The 12,802-nt window shown below is 45.8% G+C and overlaps 1 protein-coding gene across 7 annotated transcripts in view; it reads right to left on the reverse strand.

The window, feature by feature from the left end:
* Window positions 1-2,301: 2,301 nt before the first annotated feature.
* Myt1l (myelin transcription factor 1 like) overlaps window positions 2,302-12,802 on the reverse strand; it is a 138,111-nt gene continuing 127,610 nt past the window's right edge. For 4 of the 7 annotated variants that reach the window (XM_050126527.1, XM_050126530.1, XM_050126526.1 and 1 more), the window contains 3 exons: window positions 9,187-9,290; window positions 3,357-3,500; window positions 2,915-3,055 (listed from right to left, as the gene is read on the reverse strand). In XM_050126527.1, coding sequence (XP_049982484.1) covers window positions 2,915-3,055; window positions 3,357-3,500; window positions 9,187-9,290 — 389 coding nt within the window. Of the gene's footprint in view, window positions 2,329-2,914; window positions 3,056-3,356; window positions 3,501-9,180; window positions 9,291-12,802 lie in introns of those variants that run through there. The other 3 variants (XM_050126529.1, XM_050126528.1, XM_050126523.1) reach the window with 3 other exon arrangements.

The following is a 12,802-nucleotide window of genomic DNA, read 5'->3' on the forward strand; positions in this document are numbered from 1 at the left end:
GAATAACAGTAAAGGGGGCAGCATTGCTTTTCTGAGAAGCACAGCAAGCAGGATGCACAAGGACTCACATCCATCCACACATGCCCCAAGTCCCAGCCCAACCCCGTAGTACCAGGCCAAAGGCAAGAGAGCAGAGGCAAGGACTCCAGGGGCCCAGATGGCACTCCAGGCTCCAGTGAAGACTCAGACCCAACAGAGATCCTTCGTGCTACAAACGTGGCAACACCTTTTTATTCAGAGTAAGATGTGTTCACATCAGCATGACAAAGTTTGTACAAAGTTCACAATTTAAAAATGAAGTATCACAGCAACTTGTGATTCCACACATTTATAGCAAAATTAAAGTGTCAACAAACCCATGCCGTGTAGTACAAAAATAAATCAAACTTCAGTTCCACAGAGAGCACAATAAATAGTTTATACAAAATTCTGTCTTAATAAATGATTACTTAAATTAACTTAGAAATGAATATGAACAATAAGTTATAATAAATATGCTCTGATGACTCACAATAACCCCATGTGGAAGGTCAGCATTCTAACATGTGACACTGTGTGATCCCTATATATAGTCACAGATAACTTTTGATTTGATATTATGTACCAACGTTACATGAGCAGCAGATTTGTGCTTAGAACCCCTCTCCATTGTACATAGGTGATAACAATAAGAATCCAAACTGATACTACCTATTACTCTACTAAAAGCATTACTACATTGGCCAAGAAGCTGCAGACAAGACGCGGTGGGGAAATGCATGTGCCGCTATGAACAGAGCCCCTCCCCGTCCCCCCCGGGTGAGGGCCTGGGACCATGTGTATGGCATCAGGTGACAGTAAGCACCTTGCTTCAGCTCTCAAAAAGGCAATTCTGAGCATGGCAGCTACAACTAATCGCACAACAGAAAGGGGGCGCTGGACAGAGAAGGTCCTGCAGAGCCCCAAGTAATTACATAATCTTTTCCCCAGCTAGTTATTAAAGTCCTTGTGGAAAACTGTAAGCTTTTGTACAGTGAACAGTATAAAGTGCCGCTGGGATATTCTTCTATTTATACATATACATATATATATATACCGAGGTTGAGTATTGTATCAGAATATTTGTCGTGAGATCCCTGTAGTCTCCCTTGGTAACCGTATTGGGTCAGCCTTGAGGGCTCCTCTACAGCCCATCCACTTCAGTGTCCCAAGGCGACGGACACAGGATTGCACACCTCCGTGTGGACATATAGAACAAGGCGAGTGCAAAGAGCCGGCTGGCACGTTGTGGGGACAATGACCCTGTAAGTCCTGTTCTGCTAAAAATATTTTTTTTTTATTTTTACAAAACCCATCTTTTTTATTTCATAACAAAATTTTAAAGTACTTTTGTACTTCCTGCATAACATCAAGACATGGAAGAGAGAGATGCTAATAAAAGGAAATCAAGTCGACATCGGGGAACACAACACATTGTCAAAGACTACTCAGAAGGGGGCACAGCAATCAAAAGTGGCCGTATGCATACATATAGTGCAGTCATTTGGAATGAAACCATCAAATTTCAAAGGTATCAACAAGACTAGGATGATCTAGTTTAAAGTAAAAAAGTGCCGAAGTGTATTTAGTAACTTTAAAATCTGATTGCAGTCCTTCTCAGGTTAGGTCACCATAAACCAAACAAGGCTGTGCAGATGCTACAGTCAGCTGGGCCAGCGAGGGCAGAATGTGACCGTCCTTGGCCTTGGTGTCCAGAGTGTTCTGAATAGGACCAAGGCTTATTCAAAGTCAGAGTTGGGGCAGGGAGGGGGAGGGAAGGGTAGAGCTGCTTTCCCACCCGCCCAGCAGAGAATCCCATCCAGTAACAGGGACAATCAATCACAGCCGTTAGCCTTCATCCTCAGATGTGAACCAAGAATAGCGAGTGGAGATGATTTGTGAAAGTGAAAAGGGGAGAGAAATGCTTAAATTACCTTTTTTTTTTCTCAAATTGAAAAACAATCAACTTCTGCTAGGTAAGCTATATTGTGGTGACAGTTCAGAGGGGCACGGGGCTCTAGGAGAAATAAGAGAAGGGTGCTCCAAAGGTTACTGAAAATGCAAAGGAAATCTTCATGTTGTCCACCTCTGACAAGCTCCTGTGTTAACGGAGTTTCCACAGTCCCACCATGTAATGTCTAGGAGTTAATTAAAAGTGCTGTTTAAGCTGCTTTGAATCTTCTGCCAAGTTTCCATGGCTTGATGTTGTCTTACAATAAATTACTTATTTCATTTCTTATAGTTAATCCATATTCCATTTCCTTGGAATGCAAAAAACCTCATTTATTGCCCCCACCATACACCATCCTCCTAAAACAAACAAACAAAAAAGTCACATAATATTTCCAAGCATTGTTCAAAAATAAAGCATTTTTTTGCAACCAATTCTTGCTATGAAACAATATGCACACAAAATGTATTTCTTAAATTCCACAAAGTCCTCCAACCTGAGGCAAAATGATAACATCTAAAAGTGGCCAGAAGGCCACAAAGTGATCATTCAAACCTGCTTTTTTTTCCTTTTTCTTTTTTTGTCCATTTCAGTTCAAAATACTAAAACATTTAATCACTAAAGCATTAAAAAGAATTTACACTCTATTTATTTTGATCAGCTTACCTCTTCAGAAATATAGAGACCCCCAAATGTGCAGACAGCAGCAGCTATAAACATTACATGGCAAATCACACTATGTCAGCTTATATGAAAACGTACAAAATGTGAATGTATCCAAAACTAGTCTGCAGGTACTATCTCGAGAGCACACAAAACCATTATGAAGTCTTGGAGCATAACACTGTTCCGACAGAAATAAATATATAACACTTTCTGGTAGGTTACAGCAGCAAGAAACAAGAGGCATCCTCTTTAAGCATGAGTCACCACTAGAGCAGCTGTTCAGACCTGAATTCCTCTCACAGCCTGCTTTATATTTTCCAGTAGGGCTTTATTTTCTGGACTCTGATAACGATCTTGATTTGTATACATTTCCGTCAAAGTAGTCACGTAAGCATCAAAATTTTGTTCATTGATTGGATCCTACGAGATATTAAATAGTAGTTCATATACAACTTTTATTTTCTGAATAGTATATTCACAAAAGCATAAAACAGTATCATAGCATAGAGCCACTGTTTCCATAATACTTAACAGGCCTACTCAGAGCACACTCAATGTTATACGATCAGCCCCACCAATGTTCCTAGTGGTTAACGGTATGGTTTCAGGGTGGTGACCAAAAACAACCAAAAGCTGAAGGACCATGGACAATGAAACAGACATCTACTCAGTGAGGTGGACCGCGGAGGCTCCGAGGCGCTCACCTAGCTCAGTCACTTACCATGTGAGGCAGCTGGATGTTGGCGAGGCTGTGGATCAGGGACTGGCTCAGGTTGGCCAGCTCATGCAGGAGCGACTCGTTCTGCTGCTCAATGACTTTGTTCTCCTCCTCAATCGTCTTTAGGTTGCTCTCCATTGTGGTGATCTGAAATCACACATTTGGGTGACATGTAACATAAGGCAGGCTGCTGGGAGCATGCACACTGTCTGTGAGGAATGAGGTTGTAGGATAATGACAGAAGCAGAGGCTACATCTTGGAGACCTGGATTTGTGTCTTTGTGTCTTTACATCTGAGCACTTGGTGTTGGCCACAGCAGCTATGGAGGTGTCCTGTCTGCTTGCTCTCCTCACGGAATGTTCTCCAGTCTGGGAACTCTTATCTGGCCATCTGTCCCTGATGTCTTGTGGGAACCCCAGGAATCTCTAGAACTGATGTTAATTTCCTTCTGTGGTGTCTGCTCTGATGGTGTTCTGTGTCCATGCAAGTGGTTATCAGTGTATGCACGTGGAGGCTTGACTGGTCTGTTGGTCTGCCTCCTCTTCTATGACAGTGGTTCTCAACCTTCCTAATGCCTTTAGTATAGTTCTTCATGTTGTGATGACCCAACTGTAACATTTTCACTGCTACTTCATAACTGTAATGTTGCTAGGTTATGAATCATAATGTAAATATCTATGGTTTCCAAGGGTCTTTAGGTGACCCCTGTGAAAGGACTGTTTAACCCCCAAAAGGGTTGTAACCCACAGATCTGAAAGAGATGGAGAATTGCCAAGGTCAAGGGCTTGAGTGCTAATAGCAGGGGACTCCTCCTCCATTTCCCATGGACAGGAAGCAGAGATGCTCCACGCTCAGCACTTGCCATGTGTCCCCTACACTGAGTTCCTCTCTCATGAGCATCTCTATCCCTCTTGCCCGTATTTTCTCCTTTCCCCATTTTCTTGTCAACTTCTAACTGCACTTGGCTTGAGTTCTAAGCTCCCACCTCTCACCTCTAGCCAGGGCCTATGACACTCTGAGATACTCGGCATATCCGAGAGACAGAGCAGCAGTGTTAGTGCAACTTCTCCATGGAAGGAACATGTTCCCTTTGTCCTATGGGGGCAGGAGTGGGGGATCTTTTGAAACCATATATATATATACACACACACACACCCTGGTCAACTTTCTGTTGTTGTTGTTTTTTTTTTTTTTTTTTTTTTGAGTCACATTAATGCTTCCATCTGTGTTGGTTTGAATAAGAATGGCCCCTGTAGGCTCATATAGTTGAATGCTTAGTTACCAAGGACTTGACAGGGATTAGGAGGTGTGGTCTTGTTGAAGTAGGCATGGCCTTGTTGGAGGAAGTATGTCACTGGGAGTGGGCTTTGAGGTTTCAAAAACCCATGCCAGGCCCAGTCCCTCTCTCCCCACCCACTCTGCTTGTGCATCAGGATGTAGCTCAGCTGCTTCTCTAGCAGGATGCCTGCCGTGTCTGATGCCATGCTCTTCACCATGATGACAACGGGCTAAACCTCACACTGGAAACAAGCCTCCAATTAAAAGCTTTCCTTTAAAAGAAGTTGCTGTAGTCATGGGGTCTCCTCATAGCAATAGAACAGTATTAAGCCACCATCCCTGTGATACCTTGCAGGCTCTGAAGTAGATGTGTGAGCAGTCACTGTGGAAGAAGGAGGCCCTAGGGGCAGCCATCCTTGGGCCATGACTGAAGACGTGCTCTTCTAGACAGCTTGATTCCTTAGAGCCAGCATATCAATCTGTGAAGGGGCCTTCTTCCTTCCTTCCTTCCTTCCTTCCTTCCTTCCTTCCTTCCTTCCTTCCTTCCTTCCTTCCTTCCTTCTTCCATCCCTCCCCCCTCCTCCATTCCTCCCCCCTCCCCCTNCCCCCCCCCCCCTCCCTCCCTCCTCCCCCCTCCCTCCCTCCCTCCCTCCCTCCCTTCCTTTCCTTGACAGGGTCTTATGTGGTGCAGACTAGACTCAAACTTATCATGTAGCTAAGGACAACCTTGAACTTCTGATCTTCCAAGTGCTGGTATTACAATCAGATGTAACGATACCCAGTTAGTGTGGTACTAGGTATGGAATCCAAGGCTTCCTGTGTTCTAGGCAACTGATCCTAAAAGTGTGATTTCTGTGATTAAAATATAATTCAAAGAGGTAACAGGATAGCCAGAGATGTCAAACACTTCAGGCAGGAGGCAGAGCAGAGGGAGAGGGTGGAAGTAGGGACAGTGACCCTGGTAGCTCCTTGAATGGATATCATGGCTTCGCCGGGAAGTTACGCTTTAACTATTGGTCACATGGGTCCCCAGCATCCAACCCCTCACATTTGTGCCTAGGGCCCTATACCCTCCATGGTCCCCTACCTCAGGAAATCTCTCAGGGCTCTAGCTCCACCTCTCTGTGCAGCTTTCTCTCTGCTGTGCAATGGGTTTACACCAGCCAGCCTGACTTGAAAGGAGTGGTCAGAGCAGCCTGAATGGGTCAGTCTCAGGGTATGCCTAGATATACTGACCAACGTTCCCTAGCTATTTCAGATCAATTTTCCCTCTACCCTGCATTTCCCACTCATGTGTCTAAGGGAGGCTACGCATCTTTCCAGTCAGATACAGCCCATCACTTCCAGGAGCACCACCCACGAGGAGATAGACTCAAGCTGCATTGTTCCCCAAATAAACCAATCTCGTGTAGATGCCACTAAGACACACAGGGAGCTATGGAGACTGTGGTAACGCCTAGCACAAGTTCTAATCAGAAAAGGGGCTCAAGCTGCAGCTGTGGCCTAGAAATTCCAATCTCTAGGTGTAGACTAACCCAGCCGGCCCCAGGTTGTTCAGACACACACCTGGCCCATGTGTAAGGTACCTGGACCATCCAGAAGAGTGGGTGGGGCATTCAGAGGGTTGTCTGGATACACAGAACTGTAACCACCTCTAAGTCTCACAGCCTGGCCTCCTTCCTCTCAGCTATCTGACTTTCCAACTTCCAAATGGGCCTTGAACTTAGTTTCTCCTGCAGACTCAGATCTCCATGTCTGAGGCCTATGGTATGGTACCATGACCCTGGGAATCCACTCTGATAATTAGCCTTGGCTTCCTAGTTCTTTTTCTTATTTTTCTAGTTCCCTTGTTCTTCAGATTAGCTGGAGCCTTTTATACAAGGGCAGCAAGATACATGTTTTCCTGGGGTGCTTAATATGATTGGTGTCAAAGCTATGAAACACAGGGGCCATTCGCTGAGTCAGAGTGCTACTGAGAGAGTATATGGGGAGGGGGCATCTCTTTCCCTGACCCCAGGCTTTCCCCAAAGTTCTGGTCCCCAACAGTGGTATGTGAAGAGCCTGTACCACCTTCAGAGACAGGCTGTAGGCTGAGGCTGGGTCGGAATGTACCTGTTTTGGACCTCAGGGAAGAACACTGGCTCTTTACTCAGATAGCATTGATCTGATCTCTGGGGACCCTCAGATCCTCTGTCTTAATGACAGGAGGTCATGAGGTTTGGGACATGTTTAAGCCAAGATGGAGGTCTTCAAAGGGCAATTTATTCCTCTGGAGTAAGTCTCATGTCTACCTGCCTGGCCCAAGTGTTTTCCAGGATGGCCTCTGTCAGAAGGAGCTATTCAAGGCCCATTTTTCGAAATGCATGTGAGCCTCTTTTGCTACTTTCAGTGGCTACTGTAAACCCAACAGAATGACATCATTTTGTGATGTGTTATGCTTGTTTAACTCATACACAGTGCTGGACAGAGCAGCAGCCAAGAGCCTGGAACAGAACTATTATGACAAAGGCTGTGGGCTCCAGAAGCCAACACATTTGCTCTATGATTCCTGGCTGCTGAGAACCAAGACCAGTGTGCCGAACATGCACAGACAGGGAATACACCCATTGTGAGGCCACTGGGGGAGAGACTCAGGAAGGCTCCGCAGTAAAGTGGTCCTCTTGCTGTCGACCACAGGAGACTGAAGTGGGATCAAGGGAGGTTTGCAGGGCTTAGACCAAGACTGAGTTACATAGAGAATTTTAGATCACAGAGAAAACAAATCATAGTCTGATGAGTAGTTCAGAAATGCAGCAGCTGCGCTACAGGCCTGACACCAGTCAACGGAGCAGAGGCAGAGCTGGGAAGTACCGAGCCGGATGCCAAGTTATTTCTCATTAGCAATCTTGTCTGAGATAGAATTTCTCTCCTGTGTCCTAGCATCCCTTTCTCTTCTCCCTCCCCAATAAAACTGATGAGCCCAACTGCCATCCCCAACAGGGGACAGGATCTTTACAGACAGGTTTCCAATGTGAACCCTCCTCCTGCTGCCTCTGCATTTTCTGTGCTAGAATGTTCCCTTCCTATCACCATGGCATCCTCTCTTCCTCCAGAACCATCTCCCAGCCACTCAGGGACAGGTCACATCCATCTCACTCCTCCTGCCCCTGCCCCAGGGCCTTGTTCCCTAAGTTGTAGTCTCTTCATTGTTCTTTACCAGGCATATATTCAATTTCTATGTTTTCCTTGGTTCAGAGTGTGCTAAGCTCACTTTGGTAGCTCTCTGCTTGAATCTCTGTATAAGTAGCTAAAATTGAGACACAGTGGATGAGAACTGAGTTGGACTGGATGAGATGTATTGTACTTAACTTGCTAAATTGAGACTCAGGTCTGGGAGGGCTCGGCTGGGTGCCCAACACACCCTGAGCCCCATCCCCTGTGCTGCATTGAATACAACTGAATTGGAATAAAGTGCATTTTGTCCTTGGTCATTCTGCTGGCCCAGAGAGGTGTCTGGGCACTTAGGACTCTTGGCCCAACTTTATATAGGGCCAAAGACCTAGTTTTTTGCCAGAGTTAAGCTGTGGCTCTTCCTGAGCAGGACTCCAGTCACCTAAGTGAAACCACAACTGCTGTGACTTTGTCTAGATCTGATTCCAGTGTGATCCTGACAGAAGTTATTTCAGCCTCAGTCTGTTTCTGGTTTACCTCTATGTTAATGTGCAGCCTAAGAGGAGAAAAGTGCTTCACTCAGGATCTGAGTGAGCATGTGTGACATGTATGTCCATGGTGACACAGTGAGTGCCACAGTGATTGTCACACAGGGCTGGGAAGGCGCCTCTGTTACTAGACACTCATGCAAGTGCTCCAAGAACTTCTCTTGCCCTTCCAGTCGGCCATGAAACCCTGGGAATTCAATATAATGCACGACCAGCTTCCCACCAGCACACATGCTAAGAGACACATGCAATAGGCAATGCTTCTTAGAAATCTTAGGAGCTTCCACCATCACTGCTGATGATGCAAAATGATCAAATAGCACTAGAGCCTAAACCCCTTGAGAGAAAACCCACATCTTTCAGAGAACAGTGGTACTCTGGGAACGGCTACCCACAAATGGGTCTTGTCGGACACAGAAGCATACATAGGTAGGTGGACAACACATGGAAAAACAAAGAAACTGCACCTTCCCCAGGAGGTGCTTCCAGTTCTTCTCCAAGCAACAGCACAAATTCCTACTAGGACAGAGACTTCTTGTTAAGACAAGAACTGAGGCTGAATCGCTAATACTAGAACTGAGGCATCACAGGCCTAGAACTCAGGTTTGTCATTGGGACAAGGGTTGTAGCTCCGTGAGAAGTAGATTTGAAAGTTTCAAACTGGAGCTAGCACTGGAGCTAGGGATATGTGTGTAAGTCCAATGCTCTGAAAGTCAATACTGGAGCATCACAGGAGCTCTAGGCCACCTTAAGCACATAGGGACACACTTTCTCAGTAACAGCAGAGACAGCAACCACAGAGCACAAGAAGCAGGCTCCACGCTGGAGTTAGGATTGCGGCTTCACAAACTGTTACCTGAGTTCTGAGTTTGATCATGTCGGCCTCCATTTGGGAATTGGACTCATTAAGCTCTTTTATCTCTTCATCTAACTGCTTAATTTCTTCATCATTTTCTATACCTGTAATGGAAAAAATGATCATGTTAGAGTAACGTGCCTAAAAACATTGCAGCAGAAAGACATTGGTTTCTCTGTTCTTTTCCACATGAAATTGAATTTTCTTGGGAAATGTATCATTGAATTTATAAAGAGTCACTGTGTGCATGTCTTTTTTTTCCCCCTCATCCCAGTTTGCTGTATGACCAAGGAACTTAGAGAACGTGAACTTTTAGAAAGAACCTTGGTAAGATAGCTTTTGTACTGCTTGGTAAGAGCTCCAGCTGAATGCCCAAAGCCTTAGGATCTGGCCTTTTGATGCTGGGCAGAAGTTGCTTTGCAGACTCTTGCTATGCCTAGTTATACCCCTTGCCACTTTTTGTGCTTAGCATCCTACCATGCTCAGTTTTGATTCTATCATCCTGGGCACACCAGGCTTCCACATGGAGCCCTAAGAGACTCTGACCCCAGAGTTCACAAGTTGGGAAGGGTGTGAACCTGACTACCACAGGCTGAGCAGTCCAGGCCAGCGACTGCCAATGTGCAAGGGCCTAGGTGTCTCCTTAGGCCAGCCCTGGAGAACCCAGGCACATGACTAATACTGTGTTAACAAAAGGCATTTCCAACATCGGGTCTGCTGTGTTCTACTGCTGGCACCTTTGTATAGTCAATGTCAATGTGACAGGGATCCTCTTGTTTAGGACTATGTGCTTTTACACGGTTGAGGACACACAAAGTACAGAAGAATTACAGGTGCCATTATCCTCAAACACGACAGTCCTGGGCTTGTGGCTATTACTGGTCACTTGCCCTTCCTGCCGACCAATGAATAATAATGTGGTAGGCCAGGCCTTACAGAATCTGTTTTTAAACTTTGCAGACAGAAGGGCCCATGATGGAGGCCAGCGACACTTCAGAACACTGAAGCCTGGATGAAGAGAGGTAGAATTTGGCCAAGAGTCCAGGAAGAGAAGAAAAAGAGACAGGTCTGTGGTGGTTGAGCCTTTGGGGCTGCTCTTGATGGGTAGAAAACAAAAATGTTTTACTGTAAGATAGAGGGTTAAAACAAACAGAGCTGCCAAAAGAGGGTGGAAGTCTGAAGCTGAGAGCTGGCTGCTCATGCTGTCTGGATAGTGCTGTCCAGTGTGAGCTGTCCCTTCTCTAGGACATGCACGTCTGTCTCCAGGCTTCTTCATTCTCCTCTCCCTTGAACTGGCCTTTGTCTAATGGCCACTTCCTTCACTAATGAGTATCCTGTGGGTACAGTCTTCAAGTGAGCTACTAAAAGATGTCTGCCTTAGTGCCAGGCCTAGTCTGTAAGATGTAGTGCTCAATGTCTAGCCAGTGCCTGCTGCCTCACTGGAGTTCAGCGCCTATCTTCTCTCTGGCAAGGAACTTGGCTTCTTAGTGAGCAAGAGAGTGGTGGACATTGCCTGCAGGTGTCTCAATGCAAGTTCTTCGTGCTGACTATTTGGGGCTTCAAGAAGAGAGCATGCAGATGGGTCCCAGGCCTTCTGGAAAGCAGAAACTCTAGTTGACCTCCATTTTCCTGGCCTTTGTATTGGGTTGAAAGGACACGGGCTCACAGCACCTCAAGTCCCTAAGCTTGTACTACATCTATAAGTATGTCTCTGGAGAATGATGAGCCACAGGCTAGTATTTATCCCTATCACTGGCAGAGAAAAGGTTCTATCAAATAATATGAAATGATAAGCCTACATATCTGCACACCGTAACTGTCCTTCTGCTGGGGTTAGACAGCCATTAACCAGAGGTGTAACTTAGAGTCCAGGGTCTGAATTGGGATGCCATCGTGAATCCACCAGTCTGGTGTGAGGATCTCTCAGCCCTGGCTACTATATTTGTAGTGCATCCAGAGCTCTGAGTTAGGATGTGTCATACGAAAGGGGCCTCAGAGTCTACCTTCCCTGCTTGAGGGTGACAGCTTCTGAGTAAGGACACTTTCTGCTCCTTGGTGGGGACACCCCACCAATTTGCAAATATTCTTCACAGGTTCTGCTTAGCGGTTACTGGAGCCAGCTTGGGTGAGTACTAAGCCCTGGGTCTCTTACTGGAGCCAGCTTGGGTGACTGCTGAGCCCTAGGTCTCTTACTGAGGCCAGCTTGGGTGAGTACTAAGCTCTGGATCTCTTACTGGAGCCAGCTTGGGTGAGTACTGAGCCCTGGGTCTCTTACTAGAACCAGCTCAGTTGAGTGCTGAGCCCCAGGTTTTAGGGAGACTTAGGAGGTGCTGCCAGACACAGACATCCTGGTTCTGGTCAGCTCCTCAATAACTGACATGTCCTATGTGTTTCTTCTATGTGCTTTTATTTTATTTATTTATTGCTTATGTGTGGTGTTATGTGTAAAAGAGGTGTGTGTGTGTGTGTGTGTGTAGGCTCAAGTTCTGTTGTAGATGTCTTTATTTGGTTATTTTCTCTTTCTTCTTTTTTAAAAGAATCAATGACTGAACTAGAAGCTCACTGACTGGGCTATCCGGGCTAGCCAATGAGCTTTGGGGATCTGCTTGTCTTCTTTCCTCACAGCTCTAGGGTTACAGGAACATGCTCTCACCACTGGCTTTTCTCATGGGTTCTAGGAAGCCAAATATATGTCCTCATGTTTGAAGAGCAGAGACTACCTATCGAGCTTTCTTCCCCAGCCCTGTCCTGTGTGTTTTTAAGAAAGACTCTTTAATCCTGGGTCAAAATTAAACCCACATCCTGAAGCACATTAATGCTTCCCACAGGAGGCATCCCTTCTGCAAGGAACACCATGGCTTCATACTCTCAGAGACACTAGTCAGTGTTTCATCTCTATGTCTGAGGACCTGTTCCCACAAGAAAACTCACCAACAGATACACAAAGAAAACACGTAGCTATACCATTAGAAGAAACTCATTTACAGTTTAAGACCCCAGACAACAAGGCAGAACAATCCTCCATCTTGGCTTGGACTGCACTTAGCTGCTGCCTCTCTTCGTGCTTATCTATAAATAACTCTAAACATGCCACAGTATTGACTCTGAGCTTACAAATTAGTTTTAGCTAGTGGTTGAACTGTTTATGGGATCCAAAAGTCAAGAGGATAAGACCATGGGGTGTGTCCAGGATCTATTGACTAATGTGGCTTAGATGGTACAAAATCCTCCCCAAGTCTCTGATCTTCCTTGGTAAACTTTGTATACACATACAAACTAGTTAGCAGCAGTAGGGCTTCTTGAAGTGGGTGGACTATGAAGATGAATTCAAGACAATCAGTTATTGAACATGCTGAGAGAGAGGAGAGGGCCGGAAGGAGGCGGCTACCCTTGTTTTGTGTCCTTAGAGCTCTAATGCTGGCTCCTAGGTTACAGGTTTAAGAACGGGAGCCCAAAGAAAGAGGAAGGAAAGGTGTGCCATGGTTTTGGTGAGAAAGCTGACCCAGTGCTGGAGATCCTGGGATATGGGATAGAGGCTAGTCTATCTATCTCTGCTTCTGTGGTCTCAGAACAGTGGGCTAAGTCACTGATGCAGAGATGGCAGGCAGTGACATCC

The sequence above is a fragment of the Alexandromys fortis genome, unplaced genomic scaffold (genome assembly GCF_014885135.2).
Source record: "Alexandromys fortis isolate MF-2015 unplaced genomic scaffold, M_Fortis_MF-2015_v1.1 scaffold_237, whole genome shotgun sequence".
Classification (NCBI taxonomy): Eukaryota; Metazoa; Chordata; class Mammalia; order Rodentia; family Cricetidae; genus Alexandromys; species Alexandromys fortis.